The sequence below is a fragment of the Anopheles maculipalpis genome, chromosome 3RL (assembly GCF_943734695.1).
Source record: "Anopheles maculipalpis chromosome 3RL, idAnoMacuDA_375_x, whole genome shotgun sequence".
NCBI lineage: Eukaryota > Metazoa > Arthropoda > Insecta > Diptera > Culicidae > Anopheles > Anopheles maculipalpis.
In genome coordinates this window covers 10,942,180-10,966,920 of record NC_064872.1, presented here as the reverse complement: position 1 = coordinate 10,966,920, position 24,741 = coordinate 10,942,180, and the positions used below count along the sequence as shown (strand labels likewise).

General features: G+C 41.4%; 1 protein-coding gene across 1 annotated transcript in view; it reads right to left on the bottom strand.

The window, feature by feature from the left end:
- The window catches only part of LOC126564015 (CD166 antigen-like), a 128,859-nt gene that overhangs the window by 56,717 nt on the left and 47,401 nt on the right, over positions 1-24,741 (bottom strand). The window contains exons 2-4 of the mRNA XM_050220916.1: positions 23,436-23,565; positions 8,016-8,130; positions 7,437-7,530 (exon numbers count right to left, since the gene is read on the bottom strand). Of these exons, the coding sequence (XP_050076873.1) occupies positions 7,437-7,530; positions 8,016-8,130; positions 23,436-23,565 (339 nt within the window). The remainder of the gene's footprint in view (positions 1-7,436; positions 7,531-8,015; positions 8,131-23,435; positions 23,566-24,741) is intronic.

Here is a 24,741-nt window from a genome sequence, read left to right as displayed (position 1 = left end):
TAAGCTAAGAAGAAGAACTCCGAACCCATGGCTCCGAATGCACAGCATAGAAACCCAAGAACGGTTGAATTATAAAAATAACGAAACGAACAAAATTACATTGTGGAACATATCCAGGAAAGAGTCTTAATAATTCGAAATAGCATGTACAACGTATTTTTGGTTAAATCCGGACGAACACTGTCATTCACGAAAAAGACGTGAGCGTGCGTGATACTACCAGTGTTTAACTGTTAGTACATTAGTCTGAAAGTAGTCTCTAAAGCACATAAAGTTTTACTACTTCATTAGCACAAAGATTCAATCGGACTCAATCTCGCCGCAGCAAGAAATGATACCTTGGTCGCGTTAGTTAGTTTGCCAAACAAAGACGACCCAATTTTATACCACCACCCTTCTCAAAGTGAAATATAAATTGAAGTCTCACTGTTTCAAATATCGTCGCACGCATGGTTTCCTGCTCGGTGTCACTTTGCCAGGAAGATACGATGGTTGAGCAGCACATGAACATTATTATCTTCTTAAAGCGAACTACCAAGTACAGTTCCTCGGACCTCGACCAAATACGACGAAAAAGAAATAAAAACTTTCCACTTTCACTGCTGGGCAGACGCACAAACCATATGATAAAGCGGTCTGTCGGGTGTGAGAATTAAGTTTAAGAAAGAGAAGAAAAAAAAAACTTTCAAGATGTTGGATTTAATTGGTGGCAAGGGTCATAGAAATAATTACGTTGCTGACACCCTGCTGGTGTTGGAATGCATAAATGACATGGTTCGGTCTCGCTTAATTCTTGGCCGGTGAGGGAAAGAACTGAAAATTCGTTAAAAATAAGAAACCAAACACCCCCATTCGTGAGCTGCTGGAAGTTCGCAGTACGTGTAACACTAGAGGCAGTAAGAAATCCTTATTCTTTCTTCAAAAGCACGCAAGTTTTCGAGGAGACAGATGCATTCGTGAAGCGTTTTTCTCCTGTCTGGTTGAGCAGTAGCAGGTACATGTAGAGCAGAAATTTTGGATTTTTTCGTTTGTACCATTCTGCAGTATACTGGAGCCCGGTTTTATGGATGCTATGACGGGAGCTAATAAAAAATTACGATATAAGATCGTTCCCGTGAACTTCTTGTGCTTTATTTTCATGCACTGTAAGCTGGGTAAAGTTTTTCGGCTATCAGTGTGAGACCCATTTTGCTTTTTTGTTTTGTTATGCCGCTTTTGCCTGTTTCTGTCTTCTATTTCTCGTTCCGGTTATGATTGGCCATTAAGTGTGAGCAGCGTGCTTGTTGACGGGTGTTTTTCTGCTGTGTAGGGGTAGTAAACCTGGCTATGCGCAAAACAAAAGTGAATGACCGAGGTTAGAGTTTACGATCCTAATGATCGTTATAATGAAATGAAGGATGGAGACAGAATTGTGTGAAGATTTATGTTTATTTTTAATCATAATTTGAAGTAGCTAATGTAGTCTACTTTAAACAAGTCACAGAAATGTCTGCAACAAAAATTCGAATAAAAGGTATCAATGTGGAGAATCGGATTCTTCCGCATTCAAGCCACCAAAAAAAAAAGGTTGATTTATTAATCGCAAAACAAAGCCCAGCAAACGGGCTACATATAAAGGCAGTACGGAATAATCTACCTCCTCATTAAGACGATGATTAGTAGTTTAGCATCCATTTAGTCAACCGGAATTAAGCCATAAACATGAGATTGACGGTTGAAATGCTCGCGAGATTTGCTTCATTCGTCAGCTTTCATACTGTACCGTTGTTGACAATCCGCAACACTATCTCGAGAGAAGGTATCAAGCACGGTGCCGGTTCCTTGGACGCTACGCAAGGCGACTGTTTATGCATAGAAGAGGGTGCAAAACAAAAACAAAACAAAACAGAAAAAAAAAATCCCGCAAAACTAGGTGTTGAAGAAAACGGAACTAATTAGCTTTGGAAGCGGAACCGGAAGCGACTTAATTAAGAAAAATGATACCATATTCCCAAGAATCAGTTCCCCTCGTTTAGCCTCGACAGCCAACAGTTGGCGCACATCAAACTGAAAGGGAAGCCAACCCGGCAAGGCCCGTACTGATGAAAGTGTTAAAGTAGCGCACAAGTACTTTCGAAGCCGAGAGCGAAAATAGTTTTTCACGCCATACCTTTGTGCGTACTGTTCGCTTAATCATCAACCTTTTCTTTTCCGCCCGAGAAGATGTTGGCTTAATTGATGTTTATTCATTCGTCTTGCGCTAAGTGCATTGTTTTATCCGAAGAATCTATGCATAACTGAACGAAGCAGAGTGGATGAAATTTAATAGCTAAGCAGGATGGATACCCCAGTGATCAAGGAAAAGCAATCCAATTTTGTTAAAGAGACAGTTTTGTGCCAGAATCTATGCATGAGAAAGTATGACAGATTGTGTTATGCAACTTAGTTTGCAGTCATCTAAATGCATCGTTAGTCTATGAGTTTGTTAATAAACGATTTCCCTTTGATATTCTAAATAAATGTATCTTAAAAAGCTACTGATAAAATATTGTAATTTTATGGGTATTATGCTTCCTTACAAGAAGAAACAATTCTTTCAACAATGGCGTGTTTAGCACGTTGGCGTGCTTAGCGGACGTCAGCGTATTGCATTAATATAGCAGATTGTGTAAGAGTTCCTGTCGAAAAGTGCAACTATTCTCCGAAAATTTGGTTCTTTTTCATTTTGAATACATTTCCTGTCGTCTAACACACGTGATTATCGTCGATGTGCCAAGATTTGCTAAAAGCCTTCGCATTTCCGGTATTGGATCTGAACGCCGAAATCGACGGCATCCAACAGCTGGATCCGTTCGTGAAAAAGAGTTATGAATTTTTCATACGCTGTTGATTGATACCTGCTGATGGTTGGTAACCAATGCACGCGCTCTTTGACACGATGGTTGTGCGTGGTGTCGTAGCGGGCCCTTCGCTAAGCTAACCCCATAACACTAATGTACTGCCGAGAACGTCAGCAGGTGTGATGGACTATGGAAAACAAAGTGCGTCGTCAGCGATATGCTAATCATCATCACCGTCCTGCCACCCTGAGTCGTGAGCGATATGACGAAATATTGGAAAAAGCTCAAGAAAAACTGTACTCTCGAGACACGTCGTTCGAAAAAGGACACCTTTCCTGCTGCCTTGCTAATGCAATCGTTTTCAAGCAACACTTCCCGCTGATGATAATGTGTTGCTCAACAAAGCACTAATGACGGGTTCATTAATTTCACTGTTTCAAAGACAGCACCGTCCGTTGACAATCGTTTCCCTTCTAGTACGGAGAGAGAGAGAGAGAAAGACAGCAAGAATAAGTAAATTGAATTCCGCAAAAATCAAATGAATTTAATTCACAAAATTTCTTACCACTGTGTTAACGCTGCAGGATAAATATTTACCTATGCAAATGTCCTGGGAACGATGGTTCCTTGTCGGGGTGTACATCTGTAACTGCGAAGCAAGACAGCCTCGCACCGAAGAACGGTGGGATGACAAATCAATATTTGCCGAAGCGTGAAAATCCGATTGTTACAAAAGACTGAATACTTTAGCGGAGAAGAAACGCTATTGACATCAGACAAGTTTAAGGAAGAACTGGTGGCACGGCGTGGTTGGTGCGTTGGGTTTTTGGGAAGGAGAGGTTTCTGGGAGGTTTCAAAAGATGTTAGTTTTTCATTTCCTCAGTCGAGGAGGGCTGTATCTATTCGATCATAAGCAGCTATGTTGAGCAATTATGTTTGAAGGCCTTTGTTGTTTTGCATTAATGTTTCAGTGTTAATTCATTTGCATTTCGACAACATCCTGCTATATATAATAAAAAATATCTGTTTAATTTGTTAAGAGATGGTAGAAAAATTCAAAGTTAGTTTGAAATGTGATAAATTGTTAAATTTTAAAACTATTTTTCTCATTCACATATTAATATTTTTAAAACCTACGAGTTTTTAATTAAAGTAAGTAATTTCCCTTAACCTCTTCTACTGTAGCTTCTCCCCAAACGGTTCTTTTCTTTCGGGGCACAGCTTAATGTCGTATTATCATGTTTGGAAATAATTTTTCGTTGTAAAACTCAACAAAGGAAATGAGTGCGTTTTGCTGCTAGCTTAAGTCGACAGTTTTGCTGTAATGCCGCAAGGTTATCCCCGTCGGTAACGTACGTTGATGATTTTATCGATCCCCGGATCACCCTCTACATCAAAAGTGATGGAAAACTGTATAAATTAGGGTTCCAGCACGGTGTCGAACCCCCCACAGGATCGTGTCGCGTGATGGCAATTCACTGGTTCTGGTATCAGTACGCCAAAAACAAAAAAAACCTGAGGGTGAGACAACTTGGACGTTTCCGTCCAGGTGTTTTATCGGTGCGGGGATTGGCATATAGCTTGGAGACTCAAAAAATTGTGATTTTAGCGCAACGGTCCTGATGAGGTTTAGTTTGAACGTAGCCATATCGAGTGTAGGGAAATGTTGTGAGCAAGAAAAATGCGTTCAAAAGGAAACGGGACACTCACATAAAGGGGAGAATAGTTTGTTTTGATATTTTAAGATAAATTTGTTAATTTTGCATGCTCAAATGTGCCGCAGTACGTCTTACGGTGAAAAATGGAATCTAATCAGTGTGCAAGGTTGTGGTACGAAGGACATTGAAGTTATGGTTTTTTGGACCGTAGAGTTGATTTCTTAAAACTTAAGCAAATTATTTACAGATTACGTTACTTTCCGGAAGGTTGTATGATTTCACCTGATTTTGGCAAACACCGCATGTACACAAGGCTAATTTTCATGCAGCAGCAGCGGAGCCCCACCGTCCAGTGTTTCAGTATATTTAGGGTCCCGCTGCGTAAGCAATGGCCTTGTCCAGTGTGTCACGTGGGCACCGTAAACCGGGCACCGAGACCCAGCCATCCGGAATGGACCAGATACTAACAAACGGCTTCGCGCCGGGCGCCCGTTACCTAGGTGCCGTTGGGTCAAGTAAGCAAAAATAAAATATACGCTGTACTGAAAATTTATTACTTCACCCGAATCCGATCATGGGTGGACGGGTTTTCTTCGGTTTGTTTTCCCATTTTCCAGGCCTGCAAATCGTTAAACCGATGCGCTGGTGCGGCCAATGGAGCCGGTCATAAATAACCTTCTGCTTGGCGAAAGCAAGCAAGCAAACGGTAGGCGAACGGGGGTGGTGGTGAACAAATAAAAAAAAAAAAGGAACAGCCACCTACAACGCTTCCTACCCCAAGCGGACCGTGCACCGAAAGTAGCTGAAAATCTTTCACAACCCACTTGACAACACCCTGTTTTAGGTTGATCCATATTCGATTTCCAGAGCGCCTTTGCTTGAATTGCTTCAACCATTTTACATCGCTTGTAATGTGAGATGGTGTGTGGAAAGTGTGATAAATGGTGTACGGGGCAGAGTGTTGCGTGTGTGTGTTTGTGTGTGTGTGTGTGTGCGTGGACAGAAGGAACCGCCTGGGCCGATTGTGGCGCATTGATGCCTGAGACTGCCTGCCAGCAGAACCTTAATCTGCAATGGTTTGTTGGAGGCTCAATCAACCAGAACTGATGTGTTTCGAAATTCCATAAGAAAACCCACGCTTCAATGGTGCCGGTTTCTTGCTACCGATAGGTTTGCGGCACACGCAGATACCTCTTGGTGCGTCGGTCACCGGTTGTGTTGTTGTTCTGCAGTGCAGAGACAATGGACATTGATCGATCATGGATTGGTGAGCGGTGGCGTCGTTTCTATGCGATTCGCTGATTGTAGCTGGGCAAGGTTTCCTGGCAGCATGACCAGACGCACTAAAACCGTACACCAATCTCTCTTTTGGGGTAATAATTTAGTGTGTACGATTGATGCTAGCTTTGGCAAATGATACTGACATTAAGTACTTCGTTATCATGTTGGTTTGTGTAATTTTCGAATTAACACATTGAAGAAAGATTTCTCTTTCAACCAGTGCGGTATAGCACTGGTAATTGAAGATAAATAGAGTATTGTTTAGGACACATTTGAAACGGAATCTTTGGGGAAGTTTCAAATAAAGTGAGCATAGTTTAATAATTTAGTTAACATTAATTGCTTGCATTAACTGAAGTATACCGAACTAAAATAAAATATTGAAGATAAATGGCTTTTCTATATTATTGATTTTATCTTCTTCTTCACGTAACGACCTCTGCCGGCCATCGAAACGGCTTTCTAGACTGCTGAAAAGATATCTATACTTGAGTATCTGGCGGAGACCAGCCCAAGTTATAGGTCGGTATAATTTATTAGTCATCATAATTCATACTTGGTAGCTCATCAAATTTTTGTGGTTGTACAGTTGTGTAGTTTAAATAATGAAATAGATGGAAAAGGGGCGGCTCAGTGTGGTAGGTGACAGCGGCGCCGGTCTTCACACGGCAGGTCCGATGATCAAAACCGTAGTAAGGACTGACTACCTAACTATGTGGCATCGGCAACATTTTAACATTTTAAGTAAGCCGTTTCGATGGTCGGTGTGACGCTGAGGTTCGCGGATCGTTCCGCACTCATCAATAAGTATATTAAGCCATTAAATGGCCGATGTGACCTAGAAGGTCGTTAAGACAAGAAAAAGAAGCAAATAATCATATTCTTAATATTATAAAATTAACCCCAATGTGTTTAAAAGCTTGTATGATAGAAATAGTTCACCGATAAACCTCATTTACAATGAGTATCAAGATCAAGATGAGTAGCAATATCCGCATCATCATACTTTGGTAGACGCATCATCATAAACATAATTCTATCTGTCCTATATGCTGCAGATGCACGGAACCTTACCTAATGATAAATAGTTCTCCTGAGATGAGGTGAAACCAATTCTTCATAGAACCATTGCTCGAAGCATGTCGTGGATCCAATTTATCAAGAGAATCCGTGGAGCAATTCAATCGTGCTCTTTAGGTATAATATGCCTATCCAATACTGTTGAATTAGTTGAGTTTCAAGACTTTCCTCCAAAGAAATGATGCACTTGTAACATTGTTCGAGCCTCGGAACAATCGTGCGCTAAGGCAGGTCTTGATTTACTTTCACTCAACCATACTAAGTGACATTACTCACATAATCCAATGTATTACGGTGAAACAAAAGACGGCAAAGTATTTCTCTCAATCTAATTTATAAAAGAACCCTTCCCTAACCACGTGTCACGACGACAAAAGGATTAAACATGAAATATGCAACGATGTAAAATGTCAAATTCGGCAAATATTACGGAAGTCAGGCATTAAGCGCCAGGCGAGATGGATCAAGCGTTGAGGAGATGGATTAGTGCACAACCTTCCTGGCGTGCGGGATGAAAAAAGGGGGAACGAAAAAGGGGACAGGGAAGGTTGGAAACAACATTGCAAATCATCTATTTATGCCGCTTGTTTGTACTCACTGATGATGCTGAGATTATATCGAAAGCTCTGTGTTTGACTGGTACGAAAGTCAACCCGACAGCGGTAGACACCCTCGTCATGGCGCCGGACGTCCTAAGCAAATATTTGTACCGCGTTGTACCGAGAATTCCGTGCCCGAGTGTCCCAAATTGACGAAGCACGTTGCACGAGTTGTAGCGAAGGTGAGGTTTGAGCAGCGGCGCAAACGGCGTCAATGCGTTGGATGGTAAGATAGCAGGAAAGAAAGAAAAAAAAAACACGGGCGAAAGAAGAAAAAATACAGGAAACGATCAAAATCACAGCCAGTTTGTGTAAAAGTTTGTGTCGGGTTGGGTGGAAATGGGAAGAAAAAACACTTTTCCTGAAATGTTATTTTTCACAAGATGAAGAAGGATGAAATGGTAACCGGGTTTGCCAAACACATTGCGCGCTCGGAACTTTAGAGTGCTGTTGAATTGCATGCAGGATGGTCATGTCTGTTTTTGTTGTACATTATTGACGCAAGAGACGATTTTTGGTAACGTTACAAAAGCACGAGTTCCATGGCATCCGTCTTTTGTCCGGCGAGCCCTGTTTACCTGGATATCCAGAGTGGCCGGATCGGTGTCGGTGTTGAAGTGCGCTCTCGGGCCGAAAATTTCCGGCGCCGACCAATGGCGTGCCTGCTGTAAAGGTTTCCCTCGTACGTCAAAGCTGTAAATAAAGGAGTAACGAGTGTAGAGTTAAATGTTTGCCTTTCGGTGAGCGTGAAAACTTTCAGCTTCCAATTTTTGTATAAAAATATTGTTCACATAATAACGTTAGGGAAATATGTTTTTTCCAAAATTTCATAATTTTTATTCAGAAATGCCTAACAGCTGTAGCAAAATTAATTGCAAAATATTGATAAAGATGCAAGAATTTATAATTTTCAAGTATTTTCACTATAATAACGGTCCATAACGTGTGGCATTCGGACTGAGCTGCTGTTGCCTCGTGCCTCGATACATCCCCGCCTATGTGTGCCTCGATACATCCCCGCCCGTGTATGTTTAACGGTCGCAAGCGTCATGTAGTTGGAAAGTCGTGCATTACACTTTTAGTAACGCGCTCTCACCTTACTGACACATGGCAAATGATTTCTCGAGCTTAACCTCACCGCTTTATCACACCGTTTGTCGGACAGGAGACACTTTGCTTTCCAGCTTCAGCACCAAGCATCATAAGTAAGGAACGTTCCTGCGTGTAAAGTGAGAGTGGCATCATTATGCTCACTAGCATGGGGGTATGTCCTCATCAGAAAAGCTGTCGGAATTCTGATGGTAAAGAACGAAACCCCGACGGTCGTTGGAAAACGATGGCTTAATGGGGGAGCAATTAAGAAATGTGTGTATGAGAATGGCTTCGCTTTGATGACACTAATTGCTAAATAAATTTATTAAAACTTTATCGTTTCTATACGGCCCCGGGGTCGGTACTAGACATTGGTTTGGATGCTGCTGGTGGAACCACCACCAAGTAGCCTGGGTAGAACGTTGTCGCCTTTTGGAATCCTTTGCTAGAATATTGGTTTATGGTTTACGGTAACAATTAGCTTGTTTGGAGTGGTTATGGTTTTATTATCTTCTTTTTTTTCGTCACCTGACGTGTTCGACTTAAACTTAGTAGCAAATGATGGTGATAACAACAATTTTAAATGTTTAGCATAACACGTTTTGCGATTACAAAACTGGTACATGCTTGCTGGAATAAGGAATGCATTTAACAGATTTATAGAGCATCATCTATAAGCAAGCCAAATAGACCAATGCTCGAACTATTTGGGGTGTGATTTAGGCTCAATACTTTTGCTGCAAGAATATGATACACGAACTGGAATAGAACTAGTAAGCTTTTACGCTCCTTAGAAATGACTTTCACTAATCTAAACTAACGATTGAAGCGTGCCAAAATGAGATCTCACTGTTTGTTTTAACATTTTGATTGTTATTTTCATAATAATTTGGTTTATTGACCGAAGGACCACAGGGCCCACTCGAAAGCGTTAAAGTATGTTAAGAATGACAAATAAAATTACAGCTCTTATAGCGACGCACGCAAGACATTTATATTGTTCACAAGCACTAAGTTGAACATGCCAGGTTCGAATTAATATCACGGCACATACGGATAATTGGATCCGAATATCCGAAAGCTGTTCATCCACAGAGAGCAACGCGGGCAGGCGCTTGAAGATTGACGGCCGATTGTAGCACGGGACATTCAACATGGCCATTTAGCAGCCATGCCACGAACAATCGCCTGGCGTTTAGCATCCTTTCCTCGATGGTCTGGAGCCCAAGCAGCAGGCACCTGGTCCGGTAGTCAGGGTTCGCCACCAAATGACGTTAGCGTACTCAAGCACCGAACGAACAAGGGAACAATACAACGTCTTTGCGCAGAATGGGACACGGAGCACGCGGGTTAGATCAATGACCAAAACAACAAGACGATTACCCTTGGCGACAACGTGTTTGATCCATGGTCCATGAAGGATAGTCTGCAGTTGAGTGGGACACCGAGATTCGAGGGGACACATTCTGTGTGTGCAACAGCATGATAGTCAACTTTATAGGTGTAAATCGGCGGATCGTGCGATCGGATGAACGAGTGAATCCTGAAGAATAGCGTGATCTGCAGAACAGAGAATCGTACGAAACAGTTTTACATCACCAGCGTAAAATAGATGCTTGTTAGCTGGTAGAATCGTTAAGATGACATTGATGTTAAACAGCAGTGGCCCGAGGATCCCTCTTTGCGGCACGCCGGAACGTGCCAGTATGGTTCTCGAAAGAAAGTCACCTTTCCGTACGGAGTAAGAGCGATCGGAGAGGTATGATCTTATCCAAAAAAACAACGAGTAAGGCAAAGCCAATGCGTTAAGCTTGGCAAGCCAGTTCACGAATAAGGTAAGATTAGTCGTTGCAGAACGTTTTGCCATAAAACCATGCTGGTTGGTATTGACGCACAGAAAATTACAAAAAAAAACCTTCAATCAAATTCTTTGCAAAATAAACATTTTGCAAATTTTTGTTTAAGGTTCTTAAATTATAAACACTTTTATTTTCCTGTCCTTCAAACGAAAGGAACGTTCTAACAAAATATCTAATTTTAGGTGCTCTCCCTAACGAAGCTTAAACAAATGGAGGCGCCTGGTGGTGGCGTGTTCAACAACTGCACATAAAACATGTTCTACACACTTTCGAACTTATGTATATTGAAAGGGAAGAAACAAGTGCCACTTTCTTTGTACGAAAGTGAAAATTGCCAGGGAAACGAATGCGTCACGAAGCGCACGAGGTGAACGCGCTATCAACACGCTGGTGACTTTTATCTAAACTTTTCGACAGCACACTTCACCGTCAACGGCACGGCACGTTCGGTGGAGTGTTGCGAATGATTCGTTTCGGCTTGACGCGTGTTGCTATAACGTGTGACACATATTAACGTGTTTCGCATTTCGCGTTTGAAAAGAGTGTTATCAGTCAACGTATCGCAGCGATACGAGCGGTCCGACCAGCGCAGGGCACGGGACGGGAGCAAAGGACACAACGTACAAAGACAGTTGATGACGTTTATTAAATGATTTATGTTGTTCCGGAAATGTTTACGCAGTCGCTATTGCCGCCGTTTTGCCGGTTGAGCGTTATGGTGCGTTTTGTTTATCGTTGCCGTTTTGGCGATGCCTGACGACGAGCGTCTGTGCCGAAAGCGAACGAAAAATGGCCGACAGCTTTATGCTGTGCGCCGAACACCCGTAGTACCGTGATGAGTGGGTAATTTGTTTCCCGTCGCTGCTATGTGTCGAGATGGCCTGAATTGCCTGAAGTCGGCAAGTCGAACGCAAAGAAAGAATGATGGATGAGTGAAGCAGTGTGCTGTAGGTATCGTCTGTGCGGTGCCGTTCTAGTTGGGGTTTGAAAATGCGCGGATTCGGGATACATGCCACCTCACACTAGAATGTGAGATAACCTGGACACATGCAAGACGGTGGCGTTTAGAGATTTACCAAAAGAAAAACTGAAAAGGGAAAAATAACCAAAATTCGTTCGACCTAACACATCCATGGATCCGGTGATTGATGGTTCTAATAAGCAGCAGGCGGCACATTATAGCCGCACGATGGTAACAGCTAAATGGGACATCATGTAGTGAAGGTTAGATTGAAAAAATCTAAAACAACATTCAATCGTTCTACAAAATGGTGGAAATTTTAACAATTGATGTAAGCATGCATAAAGTATAAAACTGTACGTGCCTTTATCCTTGACTACATATATAATTGTTTTAACGAAAATTATTGGTGGACCGGCAGTTTTATACACAAAAAAAGCCAATGTCCCAATATAATTACACTTCAAACCATCCGAACCTCAACACGTGTGCTTTCCATTGCTTCGATTACTGCTGAGGATGGAATAATGTAAGAATTGTTATTTCAATTTCCAGCCCATCGCTTGGATGCACAAATTCTTCGACCATCAAACATGAACGAAGGCGCAATTTGTAAGATCCTTGAATGGGCAAATCACAAAAGCACAACCAGCGCTCTCGTGTGCAAACGATTGGCTGGACCGAAAAGTAAGGCAAAAAAGAAATGCTACAAGTTATTTCCCATAACCGTTACCATTCGGACATTTGCTTCGGCATCATGTTTAGAATTTTCAACCAATTTGGATGAAAATTCCTTCGTTTGCCAGTCGTTTGCCGGCTGTGCTCACATTCAATAGAAAGCTCATTACGAGCTTAAAATGAACTAAAAAAAAATTCATGGAATGCTCCACAGCTGCACGATGGTCAGCTCTCACTCAAGTCCACCGTAATCACTGGAAGAAAGCAATGAAACGCGACTCCTAAACCGGGGAGTCAAGTCGGACATTCAATACAAAGCAATCAAAGCTCACATGAAGCTCGGAATGACCTCGAGCTGGTGTAGCATAACGTGCCTGAAATCGGTCGATCGTTTTGATAAACTTAAAGGTTGGTTTCTCTTTTTTGGTTCGCCCCCCCGTGATGGTTCGAAGGCCAAGACTGAATTTCTACACACAGACCAGCGGCGAGAATGCAGATAGAGCAGCGAACAAAAATAATGGCAAGCATTTTTATGGTTTGTTTGAATCACGGTACAAGCAATCCCTTCTTGGACGATTCTTTGTTCAGGGCAACATTCTTGCTAGGTATTTCCGCTTTTCTTCAGCTGGCGCAACACGCCTCCATGCTTGCGGAATGCTCTGATAAGGATTTGTGATGTACAATATTAATTGTGTTTCCGCACGAATATTCATTGTTTAACAACCCATTCGGTTCGGTAAGCGGCCAACCTAGCGCACAGCAAGTCTTTGTTTGTTTTGCATGTAGAACACATTAGTGTGATATTTAAACATGAAACAGGTGTACGTTAGGAATGGATTTGGAGAGGTTTTTTTTGATGGGTTGAAAAATGTCTTTAACGATTATACTGATAGAGCTATTTTTATCATAGATTTGTGCTGTTTAAACCCTGTTTTGATTCTATGGTACCTAGTTTTGATGATTGTCAGTTAGAATTATCAGGTTGGGCACGATGTAGAAGGCCATTAATTCAATCAGCAAAAGAATATTTTATATGAATTGTCCAAGGACCTCATCCGGCGAGGAGATCAAAAGCTATCACCAAAAAATCAACCGGTCGATCTAGAAGACCGCTGCTAACATATGATTGTCGATCGGGACTGCTCACACGATCATGACGAAGGACGCAAGAGACCATTTATAAAAGCCGGTCAAACAGAGGCTGAACATAACCAAGAAGGCTACTTTTGCGGCAGGCTGGTCTGGAGTTCCTATTTGTCTTGCAACAGGCGCACAGAGTCGTATATGATCTTTTGTATCGTTTCTCATAAACATTCCGTGGTTCAAATGCACCGCTCCGGTGATGGTTTGGGTTTGGCAGCCACTGGTGTGTAACGAGAAAAACGTGGAAATTCAATACGCGTTTCATAAGACCGAAATTATGAAAAAAAAAATTTACGTTCCCTAAGTGTCGAAGCAAATTCCACTGATTTTCTCAATAAGATGTTGTGACCTCCCAGCTTGCCAGACCAAAATACCCTGGATTTTTCCGTATCATACATGCTGGACAAGCAGAGTGAATTCCCTAGATCTTGGACGAGTTTGCCGATCGACCAGGTGAGTGCTGTGTGCAACTCTTTTGAGAAACATTTCAAGCTCGTCATAAAGGCGACAGGGGATATGCTCCCAGCTAATAAATAAAAAAGTTCTCTATGGACATTGCTGCAGTAAAAATTTACTTACAAAAGAATATGTTTTGGTGTTGCAATTTAAAAAAAAAATTAAATTGTATGCAAACTTGTCATACAACCGGTAAAGTGCATGTAGTTTAATTTATACATAATTAATTTCAACAAACTCAAACATAAAATTCAAACCTTTGCTAAACATGAGCTTAACTTTTATTCCTTTCATTTGATTCCAAAGCCACATATTAAACCCTGTTAGGAATTTGCTATGCTCTCTTGATAAACAAATCCAAAAGGATGGCTTCTCTTAAAGACATGAGCAATACATACACATGCGGTAAGTTGCATCACACTTTCATTATTTCTGTTTGATTATCACAGTAAATTGAAGAAAACATACCGCAACGTCTCGAAACGGTAGAAAGTAGCAAAAAAACAAAAAAAACCGCTGAAACGAATTCTTCTACTTCACACAAAAGATTGTGCTGCCATTTCGACTACGGGGCGTTCGGTGCTTGACGAAGAGAACTTGGCTGCGGTTACGGTTTTCGGTTTTTGTTATGTTTTAATTATGTAAATGTACAATAATCTTCTGCAGAGCAAAAGGATTATGGCGTTGACTTTGTGCTTGCAAGGGTTCGGGCCGTCGGGACGGTAAGCGAAGGGAAGCAAAAATTGACAACCGCTAGACGTGGCAAACCGATTCGCTGGCAAACCTTACCGTGCGACACAGAAGACAAAAGTAGCCGTCTAAAGGCATGTTACGGGTACGAGTAGACGGTATCTGGTTAGGGACGAAGGTAACCGACGGATGCATGGGGCAGGAGGATGGTAGAAAGAAACCCATTAGAAACGGTGGAAAGTAAGCACTGGGTCGCAGTGTCAGCTAGTAGCCGGGGTAGCCTAGCGAGGCGAAAAGAAACCCGTAAACAGCGCCGTGCAATCGAGAACCGGATCGGTTATGTTAAACCAACCGATTACAACTACTCTGCGGTTTAAAGAGACGCTTTCCCGTGCGCTGTGTAAGCGCGCAAGTGGTATCAGGGGAGTGTTGCCATTTGCCGGCAGCTATGTGTGTGTGTTTATGGTCTTTTTTTCGGGCGCGCGGTAAGCAGCTATCGATTGGCTGACACTCAACGTGTTGATCCGGCGTTGCTATGATTGTTATCATCTGGCTAAAAGTTACTATCTGCGGCTTAGTTAACGTCCAACCCCTTTTCGGGGTTTTGTGTTTCGATCATTTGGTGACATTTAAATCTGCTCATTTAACAAACAATATCCGGATGGCTACGAGGGGAACAGGCATTATTTGTCATTAACGCTTGTAGTAATGATTTGAGTAGGGCTTACGATTGACAATTATTGCGTTGTTGCTGCTGTGGAGCATACGACACGCAAATCTGATTATACACAAAAGAAAAACCCTTCAAGTACCCAGATGTCGTTAACAATGTACAGCTTCAAAGAAATTCTTTGTAAAGCATCGCTTGATATCATTTAACTTCTGATAAGGTATGGTTGTAACATGCTTTTAATATGCCTTTAAATAGCATGTGCAATAAAAAGGAGAAAAGACTTTTTGATTGAATTACCCACAGAACCTGGCACCATTCATCGCTAGCAAGGTTGTGTTGCCAAATTTGTCCTTTATTTAGTTAAAGTGTACCGTTTACCTTTTACCATCCTCAGACACACACACACGTACACGTTTGCGATTCATTAAACCCTAAATTCATTTTATGCCATTAAACCAATCTTTTAATGTTATTTTCGGGCTCTTCACCGTCTTGCTGTCCCTGTTGCGAGGAGGCAAAACCAAAATAGCCAGGTGAAAGCAAATTTACCATTTCCATTTAACAACCCTACAGCCGGTTCCCAACAGCTCTCTGCATCGTCCTGTGCTGGTGGTTTTGACTCACTTGCTCACATTAATATTGACATTCGCGCGTGTCACCCCGACCCGGGGAAAGCACGTAGGCTTCCCTTAGACTCTCACTCACAGTGTTCTAGTTGAAAATGTGAATACCGTTGCCTGGTGTCTGATGTGTAGATAATCGGCCCTGCAAAGGTGCAGGTGACTGAGGCTGGCGCCTAGGGAAAGCATCAGGTTTTTGCACCGTCATCAGGACACCGCCTGCCATCATGGGCGGCTCCAGATTGAGGCTTCAAGCGAGTCTCTATCTTCATAGAACGTGGCAGCTCATTCATATTTCGCTTCCTTCTTAGGTTTGCTTGTATTTTCAGTGCACCTTCTTGCCTGGCCGCGTCTCAAGACTCACATCCAGGCGTGGTTAGGCTTTTGTCGACATCATTCTGAAGCGACCGCTTAAAGAACCATCAGCCTTTTCAGCATCTTCTACCATTCGATGAGCCCCCAGCGATGGAGTGTTTTGGGTTGGAAGGAACGGCATGGGAAGTAAGAAAATATCGTCCTTAAAGTGAAGAAAATGACACACTCTAGCTCTGTCTCTTTTACTGTAATGCACTCGTCTATCCCTCCCTTTGGATTCTCGCTTCAACTTACGGAATGTCGCGAAAACGTGCATCTGCATGTACCCAAGCAGCAGGAGAATCTGAATCGTCGAAAAGTGTTTTCATTTCAAACCCACAGTGTGGGTTGGGAGTCTCAAGACATTAATGGAGCAATGTGACGTACCCTTCAGACCTGACAATCTACACATGCTTACACAGCACCGACTGCAACGGTTCTATACCGACGGGGAGTTTCAGTTACAGCAGAATCAGGTAAAAGCCTGTTTGAATCTTCTTTAGAACTTACTTCAGTGAAAGAGAAAAAGAAAAAAGTCACACTTTGCTTACAGTTTCAGGTCTCGCTAGCGCACACGGTAGTATCGAAATTTCGCGAATCTCGCGAGCGGAGATGATTTTACTGCCAAAGCCCGTTACCGTGTGTTCGCGATGATAAAAATGCTTCAATAGCGCAAACCTAAAGAAATGAAGCATTTTTCGTTCGGTTTTCAAGCGGTGTATTTATGCGCTGCTTGAGATGCTTTTGAGCGGTTGACGAAGGAAGAGGTAATAGCAGCCTGTGCAACAGAGTACACAAATTAGGGCGAATATAGCAGAGTTAGACGGGAAGGTGAAACAAGAAACAAGCGAAGGAAAACGAAAATCAAAGAGGATATTAAGATATACTGAGGCGTTCGCATAACAGCCGAGAAACGGCGAGAGGATGAGAGCTTGTTCAATTTTGCATAAAAATTTATTTACACTATACATCAGGACACGGTACATAATTTAATCTCCATTTCAACGGTTTATTGCATCCTGGAGAGCTTAAATTAGCACCACTTTGATGTACTTAAGCAGGGGATTGTTTTATAAGTGGAAGTGTTTATACGAGGGACTCTTAAGCGGTGATAAAAGAAATGAATTTTTTTTCTGTTGTTTTTAAATATTCTATTCTAGAAACGAAAAATTGAATACATTTTGTTATAAAATGTTATATGCTGGAGATGTCTTCAGAAAGCTTACATTTTTTTTAAATTAGAGAGCTTTATTTTGATTTTTAATCTCCTCTAAATGATTGAAAAGGTGATATTGTCCAATGCAAGTTGAGAGTGTTGAACATGCATTCGGAATCGTTCGAATCTCACCAGGGTCTAAGGAAAAAGGGATGGACTTTTCTGTTTGTTGTTTAACATCGCTCTTAAGGGTGTCATACGAAGCACGGGCTTCGATATCCAAGGCCCGAGGCTCGATATCCGACGATGTTCACTCGATCTTTCCAATTCTTTCGCTTCGCGGATGACATCTACATCATCGGACGGACATCTATGGACATCTGGGAGAGACTTACACCCGATTGAAGTGCGATTTCGATAGTATTGGATTGAAGATTCATGCGATGAAGACAAAATATTTGCTTGCCGGAGGCTCTAACTCGGAAGAAGAGTAATAGTTGACGGCGACGATCTCGAGATGGTAGAGGAATTATCCTACCTTGGTACGATCGTAACTGCGTATTTTTTAAGGAAACGGAGCCCATTACGGGCTCCACAAACTCCTACGATTAATAAGACCCCAACAAGTCCTGAAGAGACCTAAACTATGGTGCTAGCTTTTGGTGGTGTGAGGGCGGTAATTATTGACATTACTTGTCTCACTAATAAATAAACTGTTCATGAGGTAAACATTTATATCTAAACATGGAAAATTAACTTGCTCTTGTCGTTTTGACTGGTTCTTGGCTTACCTACCTCGGTGGCTGACTATTTGTAGCTTAAACTCTCTCCCATTCAAGTGCTCAAAACTTTCCCTGTTACGCATCATTGCTCGCTTGAGGACCGCATTTGCCGAAACCAAAATATCAAATACAACAAAGCAAACCCTTGCTTGATACGTCGTCGATAAGAGATTCTCCACCTATTCCTGCTGCTGTCCCCAAAGATTTACAGCGAAGACAACAAAATGGTGCTTAACATAGCGCTGGTCGATTATTTTGCATACCATACTTCTTCCAACAAAGCACCCAAAACCTTTTGACTTGAAGTTCTTTTTTCTTACCGAATTTGATAAACATGTGCGCGGTTGTTAATAGAAAAAGGGTTTCGTGTGTTTGATTGTATCCATTTCAACTAGGTTTCGTGTGTGGAATATGTTTCCCGTGTGTTCGATTTGCTTCCCTAACCGCCGCCTCCCGGAACGGATCGATAACCGGAAACTCATTGACCGTTCGGACGCTGTAAAGATTCATCGTTTTACCGAAGGTTAAGTGATGCGAGACGTTTTGGGGGGAGCAAAAAGGTAGACGTCCCGAGCTTTGTCGATTATTTTCGGAATCCTTTCAAGAGCCAGGGTCCCATTTTTTGATGGGTGAGGGTGTACGCGCAAATGGCGAGGTAACGTATAGGAGCCGATCGAAAGCTATGAATAAATTGTGTAGTAAAAAATTGTCTCACTCGCACTCCAATCAGTTCCATTAGTTAGGAGGTGATTTGTGTGCCAGCTGCTCGTCGGATTGATGCTCTATTCTTGTTACAGCGATTGGTTTGGTGGGTGTACAGCAAGCAAAAAACCCCTTTTCCAGATTGTCGGACAATTTTGAGCAAATGTGTGTGAAGAAGGGAATATTGTAAACGTAAGCGTATTATCATGTCCTTCAGACAATCCTTTTCGAGCGTTTTCGGGACCTTCTCATGCATTGGTTGGAACAGTTGGAGGAAGTGTTTTGGCATCATTGGGACAGTGTTTAGGTGAGATATATTTTTTTATTATAAAACGTTTAAAAATCATTTTTAAACTACAATAAATTGCTTCAAAGAAATAAGAATTCTTTTTCAATTAACCTTGAGCGAAAAAAAATCAGTGCAGCAAGAATCACCAATGAATTTAAAAAAATCATAAAATGAAAACCAAATTATCTGGCTCTTTCCATCACTGTGACAAAACAGTCAAACTTGATTTCCACATTTTATAGCACAACAATAAAAAAGAACACCAGTTTTTAAACCAACCACATCAAACGGATTCAAGAATGTGCGCAAAATATTCGATTCAAGTGCTTCAATTTCAAACGTTTGCATAATCGTTCCTGACATTCGCATTTCATTTCTCAACCGAAAGGCAGTAACATTTTTGAAGCATTTTGCTACCTTTCCCTCAACCGCTGCTAGTTATATTAAGCAAATCTTTCGCAAAATCCTTTACAGCCACCAACGGTAAAGCACCTGCTCTATCACGTTCAACCACACCCGGACCGTCTCAATACATTCAGCTTAAGGAATGATTTTTATGTGAAATATGCAAAATATTCATTGAAGCCAGCTTTTTATGGGCCCCCCTTCGCAAGCAAGTACTGTGTTAAGTCAGGCGGTTCGACCCGGAAGCAAATCCATGCCGGGTGAAAAGGTTCGCGAGAATCGGCTCCGTGCATTCGTTTCGTTGGCTGTCGAATGGCAAATGGAATGGACTGCATCAGAAGGAACGCAACATTTCTTGCCCTGGTACAGTGGTGCTTCGTCATATTTCATGCACTGCAAAGCTTGCGCGAATCACCAATGCCACCAATCCGCCAGCCTCCGCAGACCTGTCGCTCGGGCCCGGGGATTGTCACTTTGGGCCGCGGGTGGTGGTCGACTTTATTGCAGAAGATCACTGGTTGGGAGGATCATGAAAATAAAATTGAAAAATTTAGGAAGCCACAATGAATTTATGAATATCCAACAATCCCGGTGCGCGAAGAGCCAGCTGATTGGGACCGGGTAGAAAACGTCGTTAGCGCCGGGGCATCGTGCCTTTTACTTTCGAAGTCGGTAGCTGCAAGAGACCAAGGTTTCATTTGACAGGCAGGTTGAGGTGAGGCGAGCGTGGATAGATATGAGAAAGACATTTGCATCAATGCAGTGAAATATAAATTTCTCTAAATTCCCTTCTTTATTCCGACCAATGTGAAAGGGGCAAACGTTACCTTTTGCAATTTTACATTACTTTTGTTCATCAATCAATTGAAAATACTTATTTCACTCTGAAAGCCTCAATTGGTAAAGTATGAATTTTTTTTTAAAAAAACCTCGGTTAAGTAAGATCCAATAAAAACCAATTTCAATCAACGCATAACACCCAATGCACTGTTGCCGTTTTATTTTCATTTCACAAAGTTGATTCACTTTAATTCATTAAGGTGAACAATTTTCATCACCTTTCGCTGGTGTCACTAGTTGCGGTTCTTGAAGATTAATTGAATGTAATTATTATTTTCCTATCGCTCCGGAAAAGCAAGCCCTTACTGTCGCACTTTACTTTACACTCAGTTGCTCGTGGCGCAGCGGCGCAAAAGTTAGCGTATAAGGGTCCGCGGCAGGGTTTTCCAAGGGGCGCTAAGTGAAATAATTGCAGTGTCATAAGTAATGAGCCTTGGAAGTGGAGAGCTCAATTAATGCGAGTAATGGACCACTTAGTGGAGGTTCTTCTTTTTTTTTCGATAAAAGCACCACTTTCCTGCGGTTTGTGGTAATAAATGGAAAATACCCAGAACAACAAAACCCGATTCATTCGATTGGATTTTCGCTCCTCGCGGTGAGATTTCGTTTGGTAGAACTTTTTTTTTTAATGAAAATTAGCTTATTTTGTATTTTATCGAGTATTTCAAGTTACTTTACATTTATCTGACAGTTTACTTAAATGAAACCATTTTTATACAATTTTTATGCATCGAATGCATGGCATTTTTATGTCTTGTTTTAATGTGTCGGCTTAGAACAGCGTTAAACCATTTCATTTCATCCAAAGCAAAAGCTTAGCGCTAATTACTGTAGAATGAATAAATGAAAAAGTATTCTTATCCCAGTACATTCTACTTCTAAATAACGGTTAGAGAACTGCACCATAACTGATTCACACATTAACTGTTCTTGTTCATTATTTTAACTTGCTCAAATCAATATTGAATTTTAAAGGCGCATAGTTTTAAATTTTAAATGATCTACTTTGGTTCTGGGTAGGGGGATTATCCGTATATCGTGCAGAAAGCTTAATCAATATGCTTATTCTTTGCGGTACTACGCCCCGTACGTACGTAGAAGCGCCTTCTTCGAACATGTCAAATGCAAACCTAAGACAAGTAGATAACCAAAAGCAGAAAGCGTTGATGATGATGATGATGATGATGCTGGTACTGTTGCCTCACAACACACAAGAGTGATAAGTGTGTGTGTAATGAAGTAGATTGTATACGTATTTTTTTTGTCTTCTGTGTGTTCCTGTCACACACTTGACACGATACATAAATCGTTAACAAGCAACCTGTTGCCTCTTGAAGTGGATTGACGTCTGGAACTGGCATTAGTAATGACTCTATTGGCTGTTACCACGAATGACCGACATGGTTGACCAATGTACGAGCGATTCTCGCAAATCGATGATCAAATCTGTTTCCCTCTTACTGTCTATTTCGATGGCTATACGCTTGAGAAGCGTAATAATTCATTCAATGTTTTGTATTCAAATAGAAATACTCGAAACTAATTATGTCACTGCATGATTCTAGTAATAAACAAACCAGTATCTGTAGATGTGGAATCTTTGCAAAATGGTTGGTGTGAAATAAATTATTGCAATCGATTGGTTATTGCCACTAATGGTGTAAAAGTTCGATCGTTTCACAAATTTATTGGAAAATGAGTATGAAAAAAGGCAAACAGCACAATAAATGTGGCAAACGTGTCAAGAACGGTTTAATACAACCAACAGACACTGTCCCAAGACCAAATGCGTCCCGAAGTAAGCGTAAACGCCGTCCCTCCGGGCTCAGATTCTAAGTAATGTCAACTTCATATGAGCCTCTCTGTCTCCTCTCTGCAAAATAGGCTATTCTCGATGGGCACGTTTCAAATAATCCCTTTAGGGTAATGGTTGAATTATGTCGCGTACCGTGTGCCGACTGGGATGGGTCGGGGAGGTTTTTTTTGTCCCCACGCTTGGCTTGTACCGCAAACCTAGGGCAGGTGGCACTTTACCTCGATCAAAGAGGCTTGAGAAGAGAAAAATTGAAATAAATGTACTTTAAGTATGTGAAGCATTGAAACAATGTCGCCACTTTGAAGCAAGCTAAGGTAAGTGTGGGAATACTTCATCGTTGTGGTGTGGTTTCGGGAAGCAACAGTTGAAAAGATGGTGCAGTCGTCGTATCAGAAGTATCACGAAGTTTTGATGAAATAAATTGTCTACCAGTCTCTGGAGTGTTTGAAGGAAGAAATATTGTGTTACGCATGGTGTATATCGTCGAGTGTCGAGGTATTTAAAATTGTCTTAGAACGGTATATTCATTGTTTGCAGATGCTACGAAGACACGAACATGAATGGTAAACTGTGTGAAGTTTAGAGACTTTTTTCGATAAGCATGGATAATTTCAAACTTCATCATAACGTCACCCTTCACCGATTGATGTAGCTTGAGTGTGATTAACAAAATAAATATTTATGCTGTGGCGGGGGTTTCGTGTTACACCGATAAAATGAAAAAGCTTACCCTTTTTTCGTAGTACAACTGTTTGTCTAGCTCGTCAAGCCTGAAAGGTCTTAGTCAAAGGTTATGTAATAAATTAACCGTTCGCACGTTATACTTCACAAACCATTGACCTCTCACTGTTATGGTTCTTGTTTCACGGGCCAAAAACGAGGTGCGTGTAAAGTCACCCGAAAAACCCGTAGGGTAATTAAACAGTTATCATGTAAACACTATCAACGTGTAGTGTTAAATCGTTGAAATACGAAAAACGCTGGCAAATAAGGCTATCCGTGATACGTACGTTTGTAAGCGGCTGACTTGGTTTATGGTTTTGCTTTGGCGGATCGCGGATGATTTCACGAAAAAAAAAAACAGTTAAACAAGCAGAAAACGGTATTCAGAGGTCTGCGTGTTTAATTTCAGTTCATTATTTTGTGAATAAATGAGTGTGTGTATTGAGATTCGCTTAGAATATTTTTCCCGGCCATTTGCTGATTAATTGGTGTTTTGGGACCGGGAATTCTAGAACATTTTAAGACCAATTGATTTTTGATTAATTATAATAATTCTGAGGGACTTATCTGCTTCACGAGTACTTTTATCACGAAGCGTGTCTGAATATAATTATTTAAAGTGACGATTCATATAGCTAAATGTATTACCACCATGCATTTAAAAGCTCCATAAATTCTCGTTATATTCCACAAATTCCTCTTTCATTACTTTTGGTCTCATATTAAATAGGAAATCATGTTATTTATCGAACAGCATACCTGTATAATGGAATTCCAGCGTCGTCTTTGAACCACAGCACCATGTACACTTTATCCCTGGACGGTGCTGATAAAGGACAAGGCAGCGAGATCTTCCGTCCTTCTACAGCCTGAATTTCGGAGGATTTCACTGTAAAAAAAATCAAATAAGAAAATTTAGTAAATACTCAAGCATAAATAATGTACCTTTTTATTCTGCTTTGCTTGTTTAATTTTTGTTAGTAACTTTCTTTTTTTTATAAACACAGTTTGAATCCCTGCGACTGAATAAATAATAATTTAACCGTTAAAATTCTGGTGCCAAGTGTGCCAAGCTGTCAGCACTCCGCCAGGACGACAATCTGAAAGGCTTGACACTTCAACAAGGATTGGAGCTACACCATACTCCTCACAAAGCTCCACCTCCAGTCAACCATCCCGTTACCACGCCCGGATTGAAGCTTTCTTCAGCGACAAAGATTAAGTGTATGATTAATGGAGATTCATATGTTCCTGCCAGTCAACCGAAGCCTACAGATATGTTGCGCCACGTCAAACTGACCCAGAGAAGCAGTTCATGTCCTTTTAAGGCTGATGAATAAACTTATGGCCTTCACGAAACCGGCTCAACGCCAACCGGCAATGGCGCAATCGAATGATGGATGGAGTGACTGAACGCACGGAACGGTTGGATGGAAAATGCTCCTACCTTCGCCGGGACATCTACACGCTGGTTGAGACATCATTTTACGGTGGAAACCGCCGAGAACGGAAAACTGCTCGAGTGAGGGGCGTAGATTTGAAGAATTCCCTTTGCCTGGTTCGTTGACAAATAGAGACATGGACGTGGAATTCGTACCATGGGACCATTGGTATTATCTGTTGATATATGATCGGTCATCGTTATCGGACCGGGCGGATTAGACGATTTCGAGCACAAAAGCAGTATTTATAGTTCAACAGTCGGTCGATGGACGATTTCTTACAAGGTTTCGATAGCATCAACAACCGGCAATATGAATATTTGATACCGTTTGTGAAGCACGTTCAATGGGTTTATGATCTTGGGAGGAATAAATACTGAGTCGTTTAGCTTGTTTTTCCAACAGAAGGTATAAAATGGGCGATGAGGCTTACCATTTTACAATAAACGGATAAAACGCTGTGCGATGTGCTACAATTTCTTCAATAAAGACAAATTATTACCCTCAAAAGAAACACAACTTTGGGATACTAGAGAACCTCCTCATATGATGTTAATACAGTTTATGAATAAAGTATCTGCTAATTTCATCTTCCATTCAATTTGAAGTGTAAGCTGCCAGTC